At 38.6% G+C, this 27,008-nt stretch overlaps 2 protein-coding genes and 1 non-coding gene across 3 annotated transcripts; all 3 read left to right on the forward strand.

Moving 5' to 3' along the window:
• The first annotated feature begins 5,515 nt into the window (after window positions 1–5,515).
• Window positions 5,516–6,796, forward strand: LOC131105972 (uncharacterized). The gene is made up of 3 exons (XR_013630278.1): window positions 5,516–5,651; window positions 6,263–6,351; window positions 6,698–6,796. It is a non-coding gene; the product is annotated as an uncharacterized LOC131105972 (transcript).
• Window positions 6,797–14,119: 7,323 nt separating this feature from the next.
• Window positions 14,120–16,487, forward strand: LOC144894373 (potassium voltage-gated channel subfamily A member 10-like). Its single transcript, XM_078798344.1, has one exon. The coding sequence runs from the start codon at window positions 14,631–14,633 to the stop codon at window positions 16,317–16,319; it is 1,689 nt and encodes a 562-aa protein (XP_078654470.1). The 5' UTR covers window positions 14,120–14,630; the 3' UTR covers window positions 16,320–16,487.
• Window positions 16,488–21,949: 5,462 nt separating this feature from the next.
• Window positions 21,950–26,872, forward strand: LOC131105973 (uncharacterized). The gene is made up of 6 exons (XM_058054566.2): window positions 21,950–22,252; window positions 23,266–23,858; window positions 23,943–24,053; window positions 24,303–24,364; window positions 26,123–26,383; window positions 26,511–26,872. Exons 2-6 carry the CDS (start codon window positions 23,276–23,278, stop codon window positions 26,532–26,534), a joined length of 1,041 nt encoding a protein of 346 aa, XP_057910549.2. The 5' UTR covers window positions 21,950–22,252; window positions 23,266–23,275; the 3' UTR covers window positions 26,535–26,872.
• Window positions 26,873–27,008: the final 136 nt, after the last annotated feature.

The following is a 27,008-nucleotide window of genomic DNA, read 5'->3' on the forward strand; positions in this document are numbered from 1 at the left end:
CCATCAGTGGATAATGGCTTTTTCTTTCTATGAAATGAAAATTTGTGAGATCTTCTGTAAATATAAGACACGATGGGAGAGCAAAGAAGCTGTATAATATTCTCTATGTGATGTCTGGATTCAGCAAGTAGTATTAACTGCACTTTACAAGACCAAAAGGACAAACTATGGACAAGGAAGCGGTTTGAGTACGAAAAAAAAAAAAAATGCATTTAGGGTGCGTTCACATGTGATATGTTTGGTTTGGTTAAAAGGGACCCTTGCTAGAGGTGGGTCTCAGTACTCTGGTGCAGTTCCGTTCACTTGAAGTCAAATGTAAACAAAAAAAAAATCACAAATTCAAATCTAATTTTCAAGTTACTTTGTCACAAAAAATGTCCAATCTGCTCTTTACTTCATACATATGTTCTTTGTTCCCATGGCAAAGATACCAGTGTGAAGGTGAAGCGAACCGCACCATATTACACACCAAGTACCGTACTTTTCCCGTGTGAACGCAGCCATAGCCCTGCCTAAATGATTATAACGCCGACATAGACGATACCAGTAACAATGAAGCCAATAATAATTCAAATGAAATGTGTGTTTTCTTGTTGACTGTTCTCCATGCATGTACTTGCACTGAAGCTTTTTCTTACACACACACACACACACACACACACATACACAAATACACCCCCACCTCCCCGATTGATTTGAAGGCTACTTTTAGCCCGAGCACACCAAACGTGCTGCATCGATCAAAGGCCTCTTTGCTGCTATTCTCAGTGCCTTCTGCATCTTTGTAGCCGTGGGGGGAGGGAAGGGGGGGGGCGAAGGACATTTTCAAACGCCTCCTGGTGTCTTCAGCATCTTTCTGCCGTTCGCCTTAAAGTGCACTGTAGCCTGCAGTGTGAAAGAGAGAGGCTGTCTATTTTTAGCCTTTTTTGTTGGAGAAATAGAGAGGAAGAGGAGGAGGGGGAATCAGAGGGAAGCGATGCAAAAATACATCAAAGAAAAAAATCAAGCGTTTAACTTGCTATGTTGATGAAAAAGTGGACATATTGATAGTCGTCGCTGTGTCCATTTAGTAGTGAAGTATACATAAAAATATGGCCATTTTATATGCAAATTGGACTGTTTTCAAGCAGCATGAACGCCATGCTACGCCGTCAAGTCTATAACATACATATTTCACATTGATTGATTTGAATACATTTAGCACTAATTACTGCAACACAAAATTTGTTTGGTAAGTTGTTGACTGACCTTTGACCTACATGCACAAGTGAAGCCAATCATGAGGAAGAGTATTTAAGGTGGTCTATTGCAAGTTCTCTAAAGAATAAGAGACCACCATAGTAGCCTCAAAACAATTTTCAAATGACCTGAAAACAAAGATTGTTCAACATCATGGTTTAGGGGAAGGATACAAAAGCTAGGTCTGAGATTTCCAGCATAGTGAGAAAATGGAAAACCACAGGCACAGTTCTAGTTAAAGCCCGCCGTGGGAGGTCAAGAAAAATCTCAGATAAGCAAAGGATGATTAAAGTCAAACTAAACCCACAGACCAGCTCCAAAGACCTACAACATGATCTTAGTGCACATGGTGTCACTGTGCATCGTTCAACTCACAAACAGTCGCATGAGGTATGTTAAAGTACATTTGGACAAGCGAGCTTCATTTTGGAATAAGGCGCTGTGGACTGATCAAACTAAAATGTTATTATTTTGGGATTAAAAGTGACCAGTGTGAAATGCTATTGACTAATAGTTAAATAGTTAATTAAAATATTTTACTTTTGCTGGAAGGGAATCAGTAACTCCAACCAGTCATCAACTCGGCTTGTTTACGTTTACCATATATACCAGTATAAGTCATTTTCTTATCATTAGAAGAATATATAACGTAATGAAAAAATATCTGCCCAACACTCGTATGCATATTTCTGACTGCCCCAATTATGTGCACACTTGTCACAAAATAGCACAAAATATCATCCCTAGCTTTGTCCAATGTACGATACTGTACTTGTGTTTACAGCGATGTGCTTTTCCATGCAGAATCCTGCTTGCGTCATTAAGCAGAGGTGCAGCTGTTGTCTCCTATCTGCAGTCAGCTCCACTTTTAAACACAGACACAAGCTCGCCGGCGGCCCCCTGGGGGTACCCTCAGCGGCCCATGACTCCATCTTTACTGTGTAAGTCAGTCTACCGTCTTGGACGGTGGCGGGAACACATGGAGGCTGCAGGTGGCTTCTGCCAGTTGTAGCCATTTCACACAGATATGCTTATTATGACGCCTGGCAATGAGGGGGGCTTGTTATTAATCCAACTGGGCTAACCAGTCGAGGGAGAACATCTTCATTACTAATCCATAAGCTCATTAACTCCTGTCACAATACCAGGAATGTGAAACCTTTACCGCCATCTAGACGTGGTGATGTGAACATGAAAACATCGAGGTATGTTTTGCTTATCAATATTATACCTCCGAATATATTCAATGTACATAACATTATTTCTCTTTTAACAGATTGCAATCCAAAAGAGCAAAACCGTGCATGGGTGAGTTTTCACATTTGTTAATTACATTTTTACACAGCCATAATTCGTTGTGATAATGGATAATGAAATAGGACGAAACTTAGCATTCATCCAATAAGGACCATTAATGCGAATAGTAGCCACTAGGAGGAATAATATCTGGGGATTCAATACGTTTATTTCTGTTTTATGTTCAAAAACGTCCTTTCTCAGCATTCGCAGACAATCTAGCCAAGAGTGGCATGTTTTTCACCTTCCCCTTATGTGTTAGCTTTCTGATATCATCTCTTATGTTGTATTAAATCAGCTATAAAATACACTAAAAACAATAAGTTACCATCAAATTTGCTTATCATCTCTTGGTTACCTTCTTAGGCTTCCTCGTCCGTGAAAATGTTGGTTGAAATACTTTTGGTGTGTGCATGGATTCCTTTTTTTTGTCACTATACCCCTCAATTTCAATTTCCAAAAATGGTAAAATGAACAAATTAAAATGAATAAATTGAAGGTTCTTTTGTTACCTAGCTATTACTGAGAGCTATAGAACATATCTCTTGAATCAATTAGTTGGATTTATTTTCTCATTTTAGTATTAATCACTAAAGAAACATCTATGGTGTTTGGGTCAATTTTGACCCATATATATTAATGTCAAGAAAAAGTGATTGTTTTCAGCAACAGAACTTTAGTATAAACTGAAATCAAAAAGCAGAACAGGTCCAGATCTTGGTTCACTGTACTTCTGGACATTCTTTCCATGATCCAAATTGTAAATGTGAAATCAGCCAATCAAATGAGTGAATTCACCTCACATGTTTGGACCTTGTTTTTCTGCTGGTATACTGGAAAAGCGGTCAAAATGAGAATCCCCTGAAGCTTACATGATGAGAAGAGGAGCTGGTTGTCATTGTGTTGGCTAATTGTACACTTATGATTTCAATTGTGGCTCAAAATATTGTTTTATAGTCATATTATTATAACCGGGTCGAAACCGACCCTCACAATACAGTGGTCATAATTTCAACCAGACCATTTTAAAATGTAGTAAAAATTATTTTTTTGGTTTTATTTTGTTGAAATAGAGTTTCCTGACAAAGTCAAAAAGCCTTAATGCGATAAACAAATGTTATGTGATTATTTTTATGTATTAAAATGTAAAAACGGGTCGGTGCCGACCCTAACACAAGAGCAGGGTTAATATCCTAGGACTGTTTTCAGTGTTGTAGTCCCTGATATGTTTTTCTTTATGTTAAAGGTGACCTATTTTCCACTTTTCTGACCTATTAATGTAGTCAGAATGTTGTATTCATATGTTAAACGATTTCAGATAATGAGGTTTGCGCATTTGGGATGGCTCAAAATGCTTGGTTTCAGAGGGCGGGGCAAAATTGTTCCTTTGTGATGTCACAGAGGGGCGGGCTTCATTATGACAATGCCTGTAGGCACGATACACTCTCTGCCCTCCCCCAAGTTCTGCTTCTCTGTTTACGAGGCAAGCTCAGACGGACGTTATTGGAGCAAGAGAGAAAATATTTTCATTTTTTTCATGAAATATCTGCCAAAGCATCCCGCTCTCGCCGTGAAAGCTGCATTAATGTCAGACATGCTGTGCATCTTGGAGGTGGAGAGAAGAACAGAGGACGTTCGTCCCAAACTGAAATAGGCTGTAGCTCTACTTAAAGCCTCATTTAGGTCCAAATATGCAAAATGCATATTCCGGCAATTTTGCAACTGGTCTTAAGATTTTGATCAGGGCTACCGTCTTTGAACTTTATGCTCAGAAACAGCATTTTTCCGAGTAGCAGCTATATCAGAAAATTGGCAGAAATTGTCCAGCCAGATTGCCGAAATTGCATCATAATTTTTCTCCGGGTGTCACACTTGCATGTTAACCTACGGATTGTTATGCTATACTGTGATGCTTTAACCAGCGTTGGCCCTCAGGTTTTCGGAGGGAATGTCAATTTGTAGCTTTAAAGGATTAGAACCAAAAAAAAAAAAAAAACAAGCTGCACTTTGCCTAATCCCATTCCCAGAAAGCAGAGTTCACGCAGAGGATCAATACATGCTATCCAGTGTCAGTTCCCTGACAGTGACACACAGGACAAGTTAAGGTCAACCAAGCATGGATCCTGTATTCTCCCAGAGGACAGTGAACCTGTCATAGCACAGCTGATGGATAGATGCCGCAGAGCTCATAATCACACACAGACAAGCAGAGACATAATAGGAAAAAAGAATAAACACTTTGAGAAATCCTCTCTGATGGATTGGATGAACGCACTATAGGGTGGAAAAAATAACAAATTATAAGGGATGGATGAGCTTGACGAGCGGGTGTCGACGTGGCGTTGGTGTAGCACACGGCGGCCTTGTGACCCCTGTATGAACACACCGCGAGGACAACTTTAATCTGGGTGATGACCATCCCATGTCATTTGAGGCGACAACATATGGAACCCAAATGAAGAAGGTTCATGTTGGAGGTGAGAGGACAAGGAAGGGGACCTGTCAATGAGTGGACGACTACAAGAAGACGAGGAGGAGTTAATTTTTCTATGAGGTCACCTTCTTTTCTGCATTTAAAAGGCTTTTAATGGTCGTTTATTTAATGACTTGTTTTAGCACGTCTCACAGTAACTTTAATACTTGTTACAGGTTGTGAAATTTCCCATTAACTTATCCATCCGTCCATACATCTTCTATGCCACTTGGAGGGCAGGAATATGCTGGGGCCTATCCCAAGCTGACTTTGGGCAAGACATTGGAATGAATTTTTGGAATGTGAGAGGAAACCGCAGTACCCGGAGTACATGCAAACTTCATCAAACTCAATGTCATTTCATTTATCTTTTAAAACACATTCAAATACATATACATTAGTCATTATATTACATTAAATATATTTTATTACAATACTGTAATTATGAATTAGAAATCCCACAGTTTTTTCACGTTTAATGTGACCTCCGATTTGTCCTACTTTTTTGACGGTCATTGAACGCACCGACAACCGTTCTCCGATATACAGAGGGCTGTACGGATGTATTTCGGTGTATTTTACCCTTTTTTCTTTCACCTCATATTTGCTCCCAAATGCTGACATTATGTGGGAATGCATAAAGGTAAGATTTTATGACTTTGAGTGCTAATGTACATAACTTTAGTAGTTCGATGCTAAATCGCTAATGCTAGCAATACACTGGACTTTAGCCCGTCAATAGCAGCAGTAACTCCAATTTTAGCTGGCAGTTCAATGCAAAAGTCAGCAGAGAGATGTAAAAATGTGAAAAATAGTTAGTTTGGACACTCTTATACCATGGTAGCACTGTATATGACAATAAAAAAACAATACCTGCACTGCTCCAGTCTCTGGCAGGCCATGTAATCCATAATAAGTCAAACACACCAACAGAAGATACAAATAACTTTGTTTTGCTACAAGAGCTATCTACCAGGACTTTGAAGCTAACTTTACCAATCTAAATATACTCCTTTCTTTCTTCTAGCTACAGAGTTACCGTGCTTCTACTATAAACTACTGTTAACACGTCATAAACTTGTTAACTTCGACAGCCCTAATAATTAATCGTGAGTTAAAGAATTTGGACCTTTCGCCAATACGGAGTGAAATCCTGTTTGTGTTTCTCAGTAAATTGGGTGTATTGTGCCAAAACGTGACTCTTTAGAGACTTAAAGCGTCTGCTGCCATCTGCCAATGTTTCCTTTGCCTCAGAGGATGTCACAGCAATTGAAGGTGTCACCTTCGGGCATGGTCGTGAAGGGAATCGACCCCAGGATGCAGATATGAGGACCTAATTGCAGGTAAAAATGTATTTATTGCCAATGCTGTGCAGCAGCACAACTCACTAGCATGTCCAACATAAAAACGACAAGGAGTGTGCACCTGAACTAAATAGGCATCACAGAAAATGGGAAACAGGTGCGGGAGATAATGGAAAGCAACAGAAAACAGAACAGAGCAACACAGGAAGTGAATCCAAAATAAGGGCATGAACCAGGAACAAAGGAAAAGAGGAAAACTAAGCGCTGTCACAAGGGGGTGAAGCCCAATCGTGACAGAAGGCTAGCTCCTTCACCAGCGCAGAAGACGTACGACCAACAAATGAAATAATATCACCAAAATACTTTTTCTACTTTTCTCACATAGAATTATTGGGTAACTTCAGTGACTCCTGAAGATGATGATGATGATGACGTTGTGTTTGCACCATGAGGAGGATGCTTGGCTCATTCAGGATTCAACACGGTAAGCAATGTTCTTTCATTCACTCTTAGGATTGTTATTGGACCAAAAGTCATCCTTTATTGGGTAACAAAATATTCATTACCAATGATAATAGGGAAGAATAAAGTGATAATTTTTCTCTTGGGATGCTATTCTTGTTTCAAAGGCACAATTATTACTTGAGTTAATTTGCTAATATTTCATTTTTAAAAAAACATAAATATTTACTAGTCACTTTGAGTAAGGTCTTCTTGTGTACAGACAGAGAAACACCTTAACAAACTGCTTGGAATATGCAAAGCATTATAAGCACAACCTCAGTCACGTTTACATGGTGTTTTGTGAAATAGTTTGTTACAGGTCCGGAGAGATCGCAGCAGAGAAATGATCACAAACAACGACTGTATGTACATTAATGATATTTAATGGTAAAACACACAGCAGTTCACAACATTTCCCATCATGAGTTATTATGCACCCCCATGCCCCCACATAACACTCCAATCAACACAGTTCGAATCCAGAATAGCATACCTTACCGTTGACAGAGGGCAGAGAGCCAAAAACACCCCGGTAGAGTCTGCTGTGAACTGTGCACGAGTGTCCAGCTTTCGGTTTCCAGATTCGAACTGTGTTGATTGGAGTGTTATGTGGGGGCATGGGGGTGACACCTTGTGTCTAGCATAATAACTCATGATGGGAAATGTTGTGAACTGCTGTGTGTTTTACCATTAAATATCATTAATGTACATACAGTCGTTGTTTCTCTGCTGCGATCTCTCCGGACCTGTAACAAACTATTTCACAAAACACATGGACCCAAATATTCCAATTCCATTCTGGTTATTTGCTCAAACAGAAAGAATGTAACCTTTGTATACACCTCATTCCGAAAGAAAAGTGCCAATCCGAAGGAATATATAATCGGATTCACAGTGGTGGAATATTCCTTTCCCCAATCCGACTGAGGTATCTTGTACCCGCTCAATCGGAAAGTTGTCAGACTGCGTTCTTCTTCGTGGTGTTTTTCTTCTTCTGTTGTTTATTGGCGGTTGGCAAGCAGCTTTCGTGTGCACTACCGCCATCTGTGAAACAGAATCTAAACCCTTCTATACGCCATTCACAAGTACAGTTTTATTAAAAAAGAAAATAAATATCTATATAAAACATGTGCCGAGCTTAATTATAAAATATTAGCAAGATTGAACTTTATCTTTTCCTGTTCCCGGGTGCGTTCTTTCAACGAATGCTGAGATATGACGTAACACGCAGCTCCAGATGTTCTTCGATTTAAAAAATGGAGGCGAGCAATCGGCACTGGACTGCTGCAGAAAGTTTGTTTTTGATTCAAACTAGACTAGGTCTTGATTTCAAGACTGGATGAACGAAAAATTGGAAATACGGAGTTATTCCAACAAGTGAAAGAAAAACTTGAGGAAGTTGGTATCACGTGATGTTGGTGTTTACGCTTTACTGCGCATGCCCCATTGACTATTCTGGTTGATTATAGCGGCGCATGTAGACACGCGATTGGAATATTCCTTTCCATGTATACCATTGCTTTCGGAAAGGTCATTCGGAAAGAGAAAAACTCCTCATGTAAACGTGGCTAGTGTCAAATGAGTTGTTGCTCCATGATTGGTCAACGGCTGTGGCCCTTCCCCCCTATTGTGGCCTGGCCTGAAGGGACTTCTTTTAAGATGAGCACTTATCGTTTGTTTTGTGATGCTGGCAACAGTCCACACGTTTCAATTAAATGTGTACTATTTAGTCCACACTGTTGTTTATTGTGCATGCGACCGTTTAATCTGCTTAGTGGAGCCGCTGGACAGCGTCTCATCTGTCAACTGGACCACATGTTCTGTCGAAACAAAAGGAAGCTGGCACGGAAACGTCCATGAAGAACAAACCTGTTGTGAGTGGCTCAAAATATTAGAAACGCCTCTCAATATGATGCAGTGCACTGTTACACCACCGGTAAAACCCAACATGAAACACATCACAGTATTGAATCGGTGCAGTAGAAGCAAAATCAGTAGGATTCTTCATTGGGTAAAGCATAATAATCCCTGACTACAATCTTTGGATACAAATTTGACAAGTGGAACCGGGAAAACAAAACAAGAACTCATTTTGTTTTGACGTCAGCTACCTCCACTTTTTCCCTGATATTGTTCCAGAAGCAACAGTTTTTTTTTTTTTTTTTTACTAATCTAAAGAGCAATAATCTCTGATCGCTTTTACTCTTGTCTTCAGCTACCTGAGCCATAATATATCTGATAACTATATTAGTAGGTATTTTGCTTATAAGTCAAACTTGAACCAGGGCTATACTACTGTATATCTGATATACAAAATACAATGGGCTTCTTACTTAGATCAAGAACAATGATTGGTGATTCAAAACTATGACTGCAAACTATTACAGAGAGACCATGGAGTACAAACAAGTGAACTTTGAACCAGGGCTATACTATATCTGATATCGTACAAAAATCAAGAAGGTTCTTACTTAAGAACAGGGATAACAAACCAATCTTACTTATACAGAAAATTATGTGAAAATGTGTTTGCCGCCTTCCTGATTCTGTATTCTTTGCATGTTTCTCACACACAAATGTTTCAGATCATCAGAAAATGTAAGCATTAGTCAACGACAACGCAACTGAACACAAAAATTTTAATAAAACATTGTAAGGGAGTAAAAAAATCCAAGCCTACATGGCACTGTGTGAAAAAGTCTTAAGCTTTGGGACTCCAGCCAACCACAGTGAGAGCCATTATCCACAAATGGCAAAAACATATAACAGTACTGAACTTACCCAGGGGTGGCCAGCCAACCAATTAATGATATCATTTATGATAAAGAGCAGTAATTACTGACATCAAAACTTAAATGATAACATGAAGATTTTTCCTGGGGGGGGGGGGTCATGACGGGTTAAAAAAAACCCCACATCATTAGTGCTTGTTTAACTTGGATGTACAAGTCTAAAATAGAGTATCAGTCAAAAGTTTAGACCCACCTTGTCATTGAACGGCATGAGAAAGTGTATTTAAACTTTTGCAGTGTGGCCTTGGGTGTTTTACATGCGTGCGTCCTCTTCTCACTCACACGTGCTAATGGCAAACTGCTTTGTCAACACAGTGTTAACAAGTAAGGTTCCAGTGTCATCAGGAAGCTGTTGGTGGGGTGTATGATGGATGAACTGTTGCGATGAAGGACAGACAGAGGAGGGGGAGTGCGTCGCTGTCCTGTAAGACACTGCAGAAGCTCAGATTTGAGCTTTTTACCTCCCCCTGTTCTTACTTTTACAGACACAAATCCCTCTATCGATTATTTACACTCTGGCTGTCTCGCCAAAAGTACACATCAAAAGCAGGGTTTGCTCCACTTTTTTTTTTAGCAGATTAACTTCTTTTTGCCATTTTAGAAACACAATTAACTGCTATAATGTTGCCTCAAACACCATATGTGCAATGTCGCATATCGACAATGTTCAGGCGTCAAGTTTGTCCTTTTGTGACATTGTCCTCTCCTTTGCATGTGTTTGAGCACCCCCCCATCCGCCCTCCAAGCCTAAAGTTTATCCTCATGGCTGCACATAATGTAATAAGAATTCCCAGAGAGGCAACCGCCTAATATGCACAACCAGCCATCGACTGTCAAGTCTTAAAGACGAGCTTTTTTGGATGACCTTGACGTGCACCGTGGACTGCAGTCTGTGGTGCTGTTCACTCTGCAGTGCTTTCCTGAGCAGGGGCACCGGCTCACAGCTGCATGCAGTACAACCACAGAGAAGGACAGCAGAGCAGGTTGCAGGTAACCTAATAATAGTGTATTGTATCTTTTACTGTCAAATTGGATGTCCTTCTCACAAAAGGTCAAACTTGGAAAGCAAAAAGTTATCCCCAAATGTAACTCTTTCAAGTCTTTTAATCCAACAAACCTCAGTAGCAGAACATGAGCAGTAAATATTTGTAGGCAATTCCTTAGGAAAATGCAAATTTTTATTCCTTTTTTATGACTATTGTCAAAAATATAGCAAAGATAAAAATGTGTTTTAGATATTTTTTATTTGTACATTTCATTAAGGAAAGCTGTATTGTGGCAAATATTTAATAATAATCATTTCTGAATGTTCCTAAATAGGTTTTTCCACTTGCAAACATTTAGAATTTAAAGCCAGTGTCATAATTTTACTTTGAGCTGACGCTCTAATCATAAAAATATGTTTGTGTCAAATTGAGAGGTCTCACTCACTCACATTTTGTATATGCTGTGACCTAATATGCTGATAATAAAGAAAAATAGTAATAGAACAATATTATATATATAACTGTATGTTATTATTTATTTAAATAATGGCCCATATTTCCAAAATTGATATCCATAAAATTTGATGTAGTGGCAACATTGTTGTTGCGGATTGAATCTTTTAACCCAATATTTGATACATTGATAGTACAGTTAATTGTTTATTATATATATCGACAATATATATGTTTATATTAAATTAAATTAAGCAAATAAACGTATCTAATTTGGAGTACAGTCTTTAAACTCTCTGCCTTCTCTACTTCCATCTTTCCCTTCGTTTAACGTAACAAATGTCAGTAAACAGCTGGACAAGGCTTTGAGTTGCTCGTATACTTTTTGAGTTGCTACTTTACTTTTATTTTTTATCAAAATGGGTCGGGCCTCATGCGGCACAATGTTTTCAGCAGCACTAATGTTGTGATTAATTTAGCACTAAACGTCAGTGAATTTCACAAACACCGTTATTACCTGTCAGTCTGATGCTGCGGGTCAGCGGGAACTATAGGTGGCAGCTGGTCAGCAGTCGGCACCGCATAAGGAGGGGCGAGGCTTGTGAGTGCCTCCAAGCACCAAGCAGATCGGGGAAAATGTCCCTTAAGAACGCAAATAAATGCCCCATCGGAAATAAAAAAAAAAAAAACATATTTGGGGTAAATTGATGACACATATCCTTTGGGTGGGGTCTTTGTGTGGAGTTTGCATCTTTTACCGTGTGTGCGTGGGTTTTCTCAAGGTACAAAACTATGCATGTTGGGTCAATTGATGACTCTAAATTGTCCATACAGTATGTATGTGCATGTCAAAGGTTGTTTATATGTGCCCTGTGATTGGCTGGTGACCAGTCCAGATTGTACTCTGCCTCCCCCCAGCCTGAATACACAGTATTAGCAATGGGGCTGTTTCTTTAACCAATCAGATTTGCCTCAGTGACGGCAGCATTTTTCCATCCTCTGATTGGTTGATCTGAACAAAATTGTACCACAAGCCATGATATGGTGATCGAAGAGAAGAAATTTACATCTTTGGTGAGTAGATGTATTTTATTTGAAAGTCTATATTTTTGCCATGGTTATAGAAAAATATAGAATGGCTCACTACAGTTTTCACATACATTTGTCTGTTCTACAACGAGAACTTTACACAGCTACCTCTTACCCAAACCTGAACCTGGACTGGTTTCTGTCCAATCTTGTGCAAAACCGAATTTCAAGACAAATTGAAGGAAGTTTAGTGAGCATGCTCAGTAGTGCGGTGAAAGCTCAGTTAATGTTTTACCTTTTACATTTATAAAATATAAAGTGCATTTAAGAGACTTAGTTTGCTAAGTGACTTAGCATTGGCACAGTGGGAATGATGCTAGTGCTAAACACGGAGAAACCATGGTTTGAAACCCAATTTTTACTATGTTTTATGATAACAGTGTCCGTAACAGTGTTTGCCGTCCAAAAGATCTGACTGTTTCAATTTCATTTTATTTCATATTTTATTATTGTCTTATTCTTGTATGTGAGGACAGATGTTTAGCAACCTTGACAGAAAGTCAGGGCCAGTTTTTAATTCCTAAACATGTTTTTGGACAAAAAAAAAATCAATACACCTTTTTAAATAAGAGTGCTTGTTATCAGGCATGAAAAGGCTGGTCAGACAGATGTTTACTGCTGCAGATGCTCTGTCAGGTGCTGTTGGCTTGCTGTCGAGGGGGGGGACACACAATGCAGTCTTATCCCCAAGGTGACGCTGGATTGAATGATCCCATGCGTGTTTGCATGCTTACTCTGCAGGAAGGACACAAAAGAAGAAAAGGGGGTAGAGCCTCACCACGTCAGGGTTTAAATCTCCTATCACAGCACTCCCTGTGATAGGACGAGAGGGAGGGGTAGTAGCCAGGTGACCCCTCCCTCTACAAACACCTCTCTCCACAGCATTGCCTGCGAGAGGGTGTGGGTGTGTGTGCACATGTGGCATCTATGCTTTCCTTTCAGGTGTTAAATTACCCAATGGGAGCTTTTATAGTGACATTCTTGATTGGGAGTTCAGGGGAGTCAGGGGGGGAGATGAGCGGAGGTAGAAAGTAGTAGAGGGCACTTCTGACCAGCCGGGTGAGACATGGGTGAGTGCTCATTTGTTTTTTTTTTCCAACTCTTAAGTGTGTGTTTTAGCTTTGAGGCTGCAAGTTGCCGAGGATGATGATGTCATTTGTCTCAATGTCAGCTCAGTGAGGTAAAGCGAAGACAATTCTTACTGTAAAAATATATATATATTTGACATTTTTTAAATTGCTCTTCACTCATTGTGTCGGTTTGACCTTGTCAATGTGCTGCAATGCTAAAACCAGAGGGAAGAGAACCTTTGGGGTGAAAGGGACAAGCTGCTTGCAAGTCGGAAAACAGACGTCAGCATTTGGACCCATTGTAGAACCACAGTTATAGAGTCGGACATAGACATGCAGCAATGCAGAGAAGATTGGCTTTGCACTGGCCGCTTCATTAGGTACACCTGCAAGAGCCGTATCACAAATGTTGCTTTTGAAATGATAATGCTCTTATTAAATTGACAAACCAGTTTATTTATTATTGCAGTTGTCAGTGGTGTACGACTACACTGCAGCGTGATGAACACTGGTTCTATTGCATATTATGGTCACCTTATTTTAGCTATTTTAGCACCACAATAATAAATTATAACACAAAACTAAACCAAACTGGTGTTAATAAATTAAAAATGATAATTTAAAGTAATAGTTGTCACATTCACAGTAACACACAATATGGTCACCTTATTTTAGCACCCCAATAATAAATTATAACACAAAACTAAACCAAACTAAAATAAATAAAATAAAAAAAATAAATAAAATAAAAATAAATAAAAATAAATAAAATAAATAAAAAATGATAATTTAAAGTAATAGTTGTTACATTCACAGTAACACACAATGCGATGACTTCTTCCCTATACAGTAATTACAGATAATAATAATAATAATAAAGACAAGATCAACAGAGGAATATAATACATACAGCTGTTATATTAGGTTAAGTGCAGAAATTTATGATAAATATGTGCTAATATTGTTACAATAGTCGGTGAGACATTTCCACAAAATGTTGAAAAATAACAAAATTGATTAAAAAAACAAAGTACATGTACACCCAGAATATACATATTGGATGTTTCAGGGGTCTCTAATAATGTGACCTATGCAGTAATAGTGTAACACCTGATCAACACACACACACAAATGCCAGCACACTATCCATGTTCAGTGTAAGCAGCTTTCCAGCCAAACTTGCCGAGCTTTCACTTACGTCATGGACTCAAAGCGAGGAACAGTCCGGTATCAGATGGCAAGTGGTGTGCTGATGCTAACAAAAACATTTTAAAAAAAGCGGCTAACGCAGCATGCTACTTTGCTCTTCAGATTACGCAGAGCACTGAAGCTGCCTGGATGCCAGCCGGCAGGACACAGGTTCGGACAGGTACCCTGTTCTCCCACATCCTGCACTCCGGCTGTGCTGACAGACAACGACGGTGATGGAGGTTCCTCTTGTTAATTTCGAGAATGTGGACGATGTTGGTATCAATCTGGGGGATCCCAGTGACTCCGGATACCCAACGTCACTAACATCAGAAGCCCCGGAGCACGACCTTTCAGCCCGCCGCCTGGCATCTCCTCGTTTGTCACCGCGCAGGGGCCGCAGAGGGTACCCCCACGGTCCCGAAGGGCTGTCCCCATCCACACCACCGACCTCCAAAGCCACCTCCAGCAGTTGCAGTTTGATCTCCAATCTGAAGCTTCTGGTGAGCGGCGAGTCGGCGTCTGACAGCGTCTTCAGCAGGATGCCCAAGGACTGCTACGACAACGAAGACTTCTTTGAGAAGAACTGCATGGAGGACAAAGACGAGAAAGTGGTCATCAACGTTTCAGGCCTAATGTTCGAAACCCAGCTGAGCACGCTCAGTAGGTTCCCAGATACACTGCTGGGTGATCCCACCAAGAGGATAAGCCACTTCGACCCAATGAGGAACGAGTATTTTTTTGACCGCAACCGCCCATCTTTCGATGGCATTCTGTACTTCTACCAGTCAGGCGGCAGGATCCGCCGCCCAGCCAATGTTCCCTTGGATGTTTTCGCAAGTGAAATTGTCTTCTACGAGCTCGGCGATGAAGCCATGGAGCAGTTTCGAGAAGATGAAGGCTTCATCAAAGAGCCTGATGTTCTTCTGCCCACCAATGAACTCCAAAGACAATTCTGGCTCCTGTTTGAGTACCCGGAGAGCTCCAGTGCTGCCAAATCTGTCGCTTTGGTCTCTGTCTTTGTCATTGTCATCTCCATCTTCATCTTCTGTCTGGAAACCCTTCCAGAGTTCAGGGAAGACAGCGACTTTTCCCCAGGAATAGACCAAATCATCAATGGGACCCTAGAAGGTTCTAGCGCTCATCCCAACACGAAGAACATCCTGGCCTACTTGACAGACCCTTTTTTCATCGTGGAGACTATCTGCATCATCTGGTTCTGCTTTGAAGCAGGCGTCCGTTTTGTGGTGTGCCCCAGCAAGAGCGACTTCTTCAACAATATCATGAACATCATCGACATTGTCTCCATCATCCCTTACTTTGTCACCCTGGGAACGGAGCTGGCCACCACCCCCGATGATGACACAAACTCCAGTCAGAACATGTCCCTGGCCATCCTGAGAATCATCCGCCTGGTGAGAGTCTTCCGCATCTTCAAGCTTTCCCGACACTCCAAAGGGCTTCAGATTCTGGGACAGACCCTCAAAGCTAGCATGCGCGAACTGGGGCTTCTTATCTTCTTCCTCTTCATCGGCGTCATCCTCTTCTCCAGTGCCATCTTCTTCGCCGAGGTGGACGAGCCCCAGACACAGTTTGTCAGCATCCCCGATGGCTTCTGGTGGGCGGTGGTCACCATGACCACCGTGGGCTACGGGGACATGTGCCCCATCACCATGGGCGGTAAGATGGTGGGCACTCTATGCGCCATCGCCGGCGTGCTGACCATCGCCTTGCCAGTTCCCGTCATCGTATCCAACTTCAACTACTTCTACCATCGTGAAACAGAGCAGGAGGAGAAACAGATGATTGATGCGGCAACAGAAGCAGCGCAGAAGTCGTCGCTAGCCAACAAATATGGCGGAAGCTCGTCATCACTGAACAAAAGCAACGGGACTTGGCAGAACGAGAAGAACGGTTTTCAGTAATGAACATTTTATATCGCTGCAGCGTCTGATTGACATGTATTAAGTATCAAGGGGCGCCAACTTGTCTTTCCTTTCATATAAACTGAGTAGCTCTTATGTACATGATCAAATCTTATTTATTACATTTCTTTCATATGAAGTATTTATATACATAAATCAAAGTTTTAACCCCAAAATATGGCACAAGACTTTTTAGTTTGGTTTCAAGTTGTTTTTTGTTTTTTTTTTAAATATTTTTTACTAATACCTTTTTCCTCATCGCCATCACCATCTTGCACGACATCACAGCATGTTTATCATGAACAATACTAATCGGTTAGAAGTGCACTGCATCATACAAAAGCACTTTAAGAACCATTGCATCCTTCATATATGGTTCAATAAAGTGTCCAATATATTAGAAACGGCATGCTGCAGTACTCCTGTACACCACTACAATTGCATCATTGATATCAGCGTTCTATTACTGAATGTAAATATTCAGTATAATTTAAATATTATTGAATATATTTTGAAAAAGCACCTGCAATGGGCAACACATTTACTTGTGTTTAAAATCTGATTTCTTTACAGTTTTTTTTAATCTTTGTAAATGTCACTTTTTCACCTAATGTCGGATCCTCAAGTCGCAAATTTGACCTGCCTATCCTTGTGGTGACCTCCGCCTAGCTGTGAAAGAACAAAAAAAACATTACTTCCACATGAGGTGCCACTTTGTCATTTTGAGCGAAATCTACAACAAGAAGAGGCGTTCAAGGGTGTTACAAAGTGTCTGTGTGTGTGTGTGTGTTTGTGAGGCACTGGGGAGCGTTGTCTTATCAGAACATCTTTAATTGCGGACACAGTGTTAAAAGAAAAAAAAATGGATGATGAATACTTGACACATTGTAGATATGATGCACAATATAGAGCAAATGCTAACATGCATGCAGAAAACACAATTTGATGGAGCTATAGCGTACGCAGTAGAAACATTTACTATATAGAATGTGAAAGTACAATTTAAAGAGCTTGTTAAAGCGTTGCACTAGATCTCCACATATCTCTCAAGCACTTTGATTGTAACATAAACAGTAAAGCACATCAGCGTCCTCAATGTGATATTATGTGAGTGGAAAAAAACACAAGCCTTTCCACCCTCTAAATTTCAACATGCCTGCATTTACCTTTTATTAATATTGCATGGCATGCATGCCAAACTAGGTTCAACTATTAAAGTTAAGCTCACAAAATAAACATAATGTAGATTCATCTATATGATAATAGGAAAAGGCCATTATTTGAAATTGTTGTAGGCAAGCATGCCTCATTTTAATCAAGTGATGCATGGACTTTATACAATATAGCAAAGGCCAGGGGCAACGATGTCTTTGTAATAAACGTACAATATGCAATAATGTTAATACATGGGCGAAGGAAACCCTGGTTGACCCCCCCCTCACACAGCAATAACTATAATATTTAATGAATATGAAAGGCAATAAGATGTAAAGGCTACATCATTTAGTGATATAATGGCTACTCAGCACTTTATGTTATGAACTAGCACTTATGATTATTGTGTGTGTGTGTGTGTGTGTCAACACACTGTAAGCACAGTCATAATGAATGAATGATGTTTTATTTAGTCTGTAAGGAGTGCCTTTCATTAAACATGTATGCTAAAACTGTGAGGAGTCTCCCCCTGATCACTTATCACACTTTGCAAATGACATGCATGGGAACAAATGTCATGTCGGATTTGGGTAATTATAGGATTACCGGTATAATACTGTAACCAGTTTTTACTCCTTGGAAATATTGGAAATAGAAATAGTCTGTTGCAGAGTCAAACTGTGGCCATCATAAGACATTTATTAACCGTTCAGGCGATGTTTTAACATTAGTCCCATATTAATAAAAAAAAAATATACAGTGGATCCACGCATATCCACGATTCGGCATTCACAGCTCTGCAAATTGATGTATTTTTTGTCCAAATAAAATGTTTATAGGCTGTTTTTATACAGAAAACACAACTCAATCACCCTAAGTCTGTAATACTTTTAATATAATAATAATAATAATAAATTTTAATAATAATACATTTGTGATAAAACAGGTATCTACATCATACATGTACCAGTGTTTACATTTTTTTACAATTTTTACATGTTTATGTCTTTCTGCTTTACTGATAATGTTTTTTCATCAACACTTAGAGAGAACGCATAATAGTAACTTGCTGAGATGCTAACATTTTTTGGCTACTATAGCTTTCATAATCGGTAAGTAATAAAAAAAATGATATAAGAAAGAGAAGGACAGTAGATGGCGCCATTCCAGCCCCGTTTTCTAGCGCCGTTGACTTTGCGATGTGGCCACTTCAGTCAGCGTCACAGATGAATAATTTATGAAACAATCTCCTGTATCTCGGCCTGAGCCAAGAACAAACCCTCTCTGGCTGATCACTGATTGAACCGCCAGCGTGCAGTGGACACAGGTGACCCGCTCAAGGTCACCTCTAATGTGAGGCTGCTGTCATTTATAATTTATCAGATGTGACTGAAAAACGGGCTAAAGATCAGCACAAGTGTGACACAGCACTTTTACACCGGAGTCGACACTCTCCCTGCTCTTTTTTTTTTTTTAAGGATCTACTGTTGGATGACTCCACCCCTAAAAAACACAAGCCCCGCCTCTCAGGCTGCAACAATGGATGTGTATCACATGATATAAATAGGTTAGCTTCCTGCTTTATTATCAGTTTATTTGACAGGGACAGTGTATATAAAAAAGGCTGTTAAAAGTTGTCTCCCTAAAACAACAGTAAACTGATTATAAAAAGAACAATGCAAATATAAAAGATTAGAAAATAAAATAAAGTAAAATAGATAAATATAAATTCATTAAATCTTCTTTCTTTGTGTCTCAGTCACACTGACCTTGGATCAGAACACAAGCTACTTAACTTGTCTTATTGATTCTTCACCTCCATGAGTACTTGAGCTATCGATTGTGCGTCCTGACTTTGCTGACTAAGACGTGTTTAGCATTAGCTTTTGGATTAAATAAAAAGCAGTAAACCTGAGCTGGCTTCCAAATAAGATACTGGAGAATTTTCTTTATGAATTAAACTTGAATTAAATTAATTCAGAAGAATTTAAGAATTAATTCTTAATTAATTGTCAAACTCAAACCTTTAATTTTTTGTTCATTTTTGGTGAGGTCCTGCCAATTCTCCCTGTCCTTTGTCTCATGTATAGAAAAAAAATTCTGCCTAGCAACAGATGAGCAACTGATGAGACCGAATATGCAAATTTTTTTACCCTTTGTATTGAGTTCTGCTCCTGCTCCTATAGAGCAGCTACACACAATTAACAATAATCCTCTGTTTACTTAATAGCAAAACCACATTTGTTTACAATACAAAACTCAACTTAACTCAACTTAACTTAACAAATTTATCACAGACTGACAATATGATATATTATATTATATATGATATATTATTTATATCACATAGACAATAACATTAAAATAATTGTAGATCATTATATACTGTGAGAAGTAATAATTATTAAAACATTTGTTTCTATTATTATTTGTATTATTAACTGGACTTTAATTGAATAGTTTCAGGGTAAAGAAAAGAAACGGAAGAACCGGCCCTCGGCTACTATTTAGTTTATCTTTAGTTTATCTTTTTGGCGCATTTAGTGACTCAAACAGATAACGTCACAAATATAAACATATTTTGCTTACTGTATTCATTTGGTCTTTAGTATAGTACTTTAACAAAGAATAAACTCCTGGATCGTATATTGACTGGTAATGTGCCACCTAACATGGATCCAGGTACATAATGGTATCACATTTACCTTTGTCAACAGCACTGTAACGCAACATAATTTGATGCTTCGTACATTATTAGAAGCTTCTCTAGTACAATGGTGATACTACATGTGATATTGACACGAACAAGGTCATCTTAACTACTCGAGACAGACCAATAGACCAAGTCCAATAAAAACCAGTTGCACCACACGCAAGGCTGGTATCAGGCTTCCAGTAAACAATCTGACCTGTGATTACTCATCCAGCCACATGACCTAATCATAAACACAGATTGGAGAAGTAGAGTCTGCATTTACAAGAAACGGTCCGAGCAACAAGTTTACAGTATGAAATGAAAGGAAATGGTTCAGTTTATTTCAAACATTCTTAACAAATGTATGGAATTATATCATACATTTACATTTGCACAATTCAACCAAACAATAATAGGAAATAAATAGCCATTATAAAATAAGATCTGCTTCTTCCTACTGCTTTTCGGATATGTTGACAATTTCAAATGTAAACATTTAGTGTATCTCACTTCAGTAGCCAAACCACTATACATTAGTTGACAATGGAGGGAATAAATACAAGAGTAAAAATTGATAGCATTGTATAATGAGTAAATAATTAGTAAATAATTACAGTAATGTGCAAATCTACAGTAATTAGTCAATTAATACAGTAATAGATCAAATTGACGTACATGAAATGAGTGAGTAAATAAATAATATACCCAGGGCAAATTAAGTAGGACATTGTGGTGTTCATCAAGTAATAATAAATGACGGAATTTCGGGATAAATGATGATAGACTTTGTGGTATTAATTTAATAATAATTTATGTATTTATTAATTCAGTGATTATTTATATCATACGCTTCAGTATTTATAAAATATTAACACATGAATGAATTGAGGGACAAACGATATCAGACACTAGTATACCTTAAATAATAATGTGTGAATGAATTCAGTCATAAATGATATCTGTGGTATCTGGTATTCATGAAGTAATAATATATGAATGAATTCAGGGATAAATTATATCAGGCATTGTTGTATTCATTACATAATAATAACCAAATAAATTAAGGGATAAATGATGTCAGACACAGTGGCATTCCTGAATTAATAACATATGAAATTCAGTGATAAATTATTATAATTATTATCTTACACTGTTGTATTCATTAAATGATAATATTTGAATGAATTCAGAGAATGATATCAAATTCTGTGGTATTCATTAAATAATAATGCATGAATGCATTCAGGGATGAAATGATATCAGACACTGTGGTATTCAGTCAAAAATAATAAATGACTGAAATCATGGATAAATGATATCAGACGCTGCGGTATTCATTCAATAACAATTAATTAATTCAGTGACAAATAATACTAGACAATGTGGTATTTATTAATTAGCACAGAAATAATTCAGTAAAAAAATGATATCAGACTGTCAGCATTCTTCCTCCATGTACCTTGCAAACCTTGCTAATATAAGGACATTGTTTAAAAAAAAAAAAAATAAAATAAATATAATAAATAAAATAAATAAAATAAATAAAATAAATAAAATAAATAAAATAAATAAAATAAATAAAATAAATAAAATAAAATATAAATATAAATATAAATAAAAAAATTAAAATAATAAATAAATGAATAAATAAATTCCTCTTTCAAGTGTTTCGTTGAAGTGTTTTAAATGATTTTTCCTCTGTGTTCATATTTCTCCTGTGTTGTTGCAGTATATGCACATACAGTATACGTAGATAGCGTGCAATGTAGGTCAGTGCGTAGACAGCTAGCACCAAACATGGTGATATTGCCTAATATAGAGCACGTGACACAGGTGTTTTTCCGTCCCCGCCTCCCCTTTGGCCCTGCGTAGGATGTAGGTGTTGGTGACGTCACATGACTGCAGGTAAGGAAGCGAAGCAGCAACAGCAGACGTGTTCCAACAAACAGGGTGGACTTCCTCATTCTGTTTGTTTGACTCCTTTTGGAGCGCACACAGAGAAGACAAAGCCATTTTGTAAAAAGCTGCTCCAGAGTGTGGTTGATCGTTTCTTTCTTCATCTCGTCACACTTCAATAAGCCATGTGAGTGCTCTCATTTTATAGATTTATACTTGCTGATTTATGCTGTTATTATCTGTCATATGTTCTCATTGTTGTGATTAATGCGAACCATATTGACGTTACCACAATAGAAAATCTAATTATGTTGATTATTGTGCTGATTATGTGTTTATATAAACAACTCATTGCTAATGCAATCCGTTACTAACACTTAAAAAAATATTGGAGAATATTATGTATATTAATTAATGCTATATATTTTGGTCTTTCTGAAGCTGCATACTGTAATTGCAGAAGTACGATGCCACATGAATTGCCACATTGAAGCCCATGTTAAGTTAAAATAGTGTAATTTAATCATTCTTTTATCATCACTTATACCGTTATACATATTATAATGCATAATAAAAAAAATATATTTAATTCATATTCTCTTCAGATGAATTTTTCATCATTTTTTGCTTTGTTTTTTGTTTTAATGTGATCAATAAATATCTGTCAATAAATTGTACATAAGTTGTTGATATAATTTAAATGAATAGTAATGCATTACTTGTGTTATGTAACAGGATGTGGTGGTGTATTAATTTTTCTTATGGTGTGAGAATTATTATTATATTTTTTTCTACTGTCCTTCTCTTTCTTATTTTGTTCACCCATAGAATTTACCTTTTACACATTTGGATCTTAATGAGGTTTAAGTAGAGCTAAAATATGCAAAAGCAAGAAGTTGGAGTGTGACAAAAAGGAAATTATATAAAAGAAAAAGTAATTTATTGAAAACAACAAATAAACACCTGATCACAATTTAAGACCAAAACATTACAAAAAACTCTCCAAGCTGAAAAATAACTTATTTCAGTTCAGAATGTTCTAAATGTTTATTTTCTCACTCCCCCTTCCTGCTTTTGCATATTATAGCTCTGTATGTGTGTGTTATGTACTGTTTATACATAATTAGAACTGGTTTAGCTTTAATGGAGAACTAGACTTAAAGTAAAGCTAACATGCTTTTGGTTTTCTTGGGGTTACAGTTGCCACACCATGGAATCCCAGACTCCTCAGTTGATTTCGGTGGCACCCAACGACACGCGGCGTCTGCTCGAGGTCTACGTTAAACGCAGCCTCAGCCTCAACGAGGACTCTACGGGCATTAAGCGTCCTGAGCGCAATTTAAAATGGGTCACCATCCCCAAAAGACATCGAAGACACTCCAGCGACCCTTCTCTTCACTTGGCTGAAGGATTGGACGAAAAAGCGTTTCATGCACTCACACCCACCGAACCTCCAGACGAGCCCGAGACACAAGTGGACAACAAGCTACACAAGAAGTCCAAAAAGAACAAAAAACCCTCCTTGTGGAAGAACTTCATAGGCCTCTTCTCCAGGAGGAATACTGAGGACAAAGACGAGGAGCTGGAGGCTCCGTCAGACATTCCTGATGCATCTTCTGCCGACAACGGCTCCGCTGTCACCGTTTGTTTGCCTGCTGCATCTCCATCCAGCAGCCAAAGGAAGAAGTCCTCAAGGAGACGACCTATGAGAAGACGGTTCTCCAAGAGACGTCTCTCGATTAAACTCAGCAAGCGAGAGGAGCTCAACCCAGAAGACATCACCGGAGTAGAAGGTAGGATTAGATAACCCCATTGATGCCATCTTTTAGTTTGAATGTGTGTGGTACCTTTACTAATATCTCTTTATTTATTTACAGCTGTTGTTAGCGTGGAAGGGACATACTCTTACTACGAGAAGGTGTCAGAGGAACTGGAAAAGATTCTCCATGAGGTCAAAGAAAAGGAGGAGGTCGTAACATTGTCAGACGGTAGGGTTATACACAGTACCTACAGTACACACACAATACGTTTTCAGTGGATAGTTAATCGATACTGCTATATAAGCTGTACAGTGATTACTCTAAAGTACACTTTCTACAGTGTAGACCCTTGAGAAGATAAACAGGAATAAAATGGTTACTGAAATGTGAGTGGTGTCGTCTACTTCTGGAAGATACTATAAACTGGAGAAGCGTGGTTTGGCAGACTGACTGAACTTTATCTTCTTTCTCCAACAGAGGAAGTCATCAACAGGATCATCGCCTTAACAAAAGAGCAGGGCGATGCCATCGATGACAAGGTCAGCGCTTGTGACACAAATTTGACTTTATTCATACAAATTTGACCCCACTTTGTATTTTGTTGTTTGTATTCATTTCCTACCGCTTAGTATCCTCACGGTTCGCAGGGTCTTTGGGCGAGAGGCGTGGTACACCCTGGACTGGTGGCCAGCCAATCACAGGGCACATATAGACAAACAACCATTCACACTCACATTCATACCTATGGACAATTTGGAGTCGCCAATTAACCTAGCATGTTTTTTGAATGTGGGAGGAAACCCATGTATGCACGGACTCCACACAGGGTGGAATTGAACCCAGGTCTCCTAGCTGCGTGCTAACCACTCGACCGCCGTGTAGCCTGTATTTTGCTGTATCAGTCATAAATACATAGACATCCAGGTCAAACACAACAGTCCTATCATAAATGAGGTCTTATGATCCTAATGTCAATAAAGTACAAACTCCAACATGAGCTTCAACCATCCTGGACTAGATATGGATCCAAAAAGGGCAGAGTTAAACCAACTAGACTGTTGATTGGTGGGAAGATATCTGGGTACAGTGAGACATAATCTTGTCTTTTTCTTGTAATAAGAAAAAAGATCATGAAACATTAGATGACCTCCTTTGTTGCCTTTTGTTTACTGTGTGGCCTTCATTGACAGGGTTACACAGTTGTGTTGCGATGATATCGCTAGCGGCAATCTTAACTGTCTCGTATTGTTCATGTGGTGAAACATAGCAGCAGTTTTATCAGAACCCAACCACTGATTTTTAATAATTTTCTTATTGAAAACCTTTTTGGTTTGTGTCATAAGAAATGTGCGACACTATCTCTTGTTTTTAAACATTATACATGTGCACGTGTGCGCTTTATAACACGCATGGGCTATCAAAAAATATTTATGATGCGTCCTGGGTTCCAAGTTAAGCAAAGTTACGATGCCATCTAGTTGTAACGACAAGCTACACAGACGGTCCCATTATAATGTGTTTGTGAGAGAAGGCAAAACCTCAAAAAAATATATACCATATTTTCTGGACTATAAGTCACTCCGAAATATAAGTTGCACTAGGCTAAAAATGCATAATTATGTAGAAAAATACATACATAAGTTGCACTGGAGTACAAGTCACATTTTTTGCGGGTAATTTAAACCTTAAAAAACCTTAAACTGTATTATAGAAAGCAGGAAGTGAACAAATGTAACAGTTACTGATTGTAAAAGTACCAGATGGAGGGGTAGGATTTAATAAGCTTTGCTTCTTCCTACTCCTTTTGGACATGTGGAACTGTGAATTGATTATGTGATGCATTCAATTGTAATCTGATGCATGTTCAAATGAAATAAAACCATGACCATTACCATTTATTTTCCAAACTACTTGACCAAAACAATAAAGTATAGAGAACAGGCTGAATAGGTGTAAGATATGCTAACACAATGCTTATTAAGCTACACAAAAAATAAACATGAACAGAAAAATGTCCAGTGTCTATGTAACATAAACAGTTTTGTTTAAGTTGCTCTGGAGTATAAGTCGCAGGAACAGCCAACCTATGAAAAAAAAAGTGTGACTTATAGTGCGGAAAATATGGTATCTGTGGTGGTCCAGATTTATTTGTGGCGGGCCTCCCCAAATTAATGAATACATAGGAAACCCTGCGCTAAATAGGAACTGAATACAGGCAAGTTTGCATAGAAAATGAATGGTTTCTGTCTTTATATTACTCATATATTGAGTATTAAATGTATTTTTTTCACCTCCAGATAAAAGACAATACCACATTGAGTAACTTCTTCCAAGGGATGTCCTATTCGTCCTTCCAAAAGTTGGCCGATGCCTACCTGGAGAACGAGGCCTCACCCACTTTGGCCCCGCCATCTGTTTTACCAACGGCGCCGGAACTTGTCAAGCTGGCCTTCACACTGGATTTCACGGCTCGTATCGCTGGACTCTCTCGGCAAAACATCGGACACATCACAGGCCTCGGCAACCGTTACCTACAAGACCGATTTGAATACAAACAGGTGAGACCATTTTGATGATTGACTGGCGGCCAGTTGTAGACGCACTCAAACACACGGTATAGAAAATAAATGGTCAGATTTGCTTGGATTTTTCTGGCCTAGATTGACTCACTATTTGTTTTTGCAGGCATGTTCGGATCATCCCTGCTGACGGAGACGGATATGCAAGTGAGAAACATTTCCACCAAAGCAACTTCTGTGTGCGTTTCTTCGTCGTCATACACACTAAGGACGTGAATCATTTCCAGTTTGACTCGTTTGTGTTTGTACGAGCATCATTTGCTGACGGCGTCACTTTGAAACCAATCATTTCTATCGTAGCTGGTTCTACTATGGAAACTAAATGTCATTTTTTTTTTATGTGTATTATGTACTACTGTGCAATACCTACAATCCTCCGATTTCAACACAACCAAAGTAAGCTAAGATAAATGTGATCTATTTTGTTTGTTATATATGTAAATGCATGTATTCATGCTGCAAATAAAATATTTAATCAACAAGCTTGCATGGCAGTTTTTGGATAGCACTAGAAAAATGGAACTAACAAGGTTTGTTTTGTACAAAAGTAGAAGAAGAGAAGGGGAAATTCATGCATCACAAATGTGGTACAAAACACCCGCAG

This window comes from Doryrhamphus excisus, linkage group LG18 (genome assembly GCF_037039965.1).
Source record: "Doryrhamphus excisus strain RoL-2023G ecotype Guam linkage group LG18, RoL_Dexc_Guam_v1.1, whole genome shotgun sequence".
NCBI lineage: Eukaryota > Metazoa > Chordata > Actinopteri > Syngnathiformes > Syngnathidae > Doryrhamphus > Doryrhamphus excisus.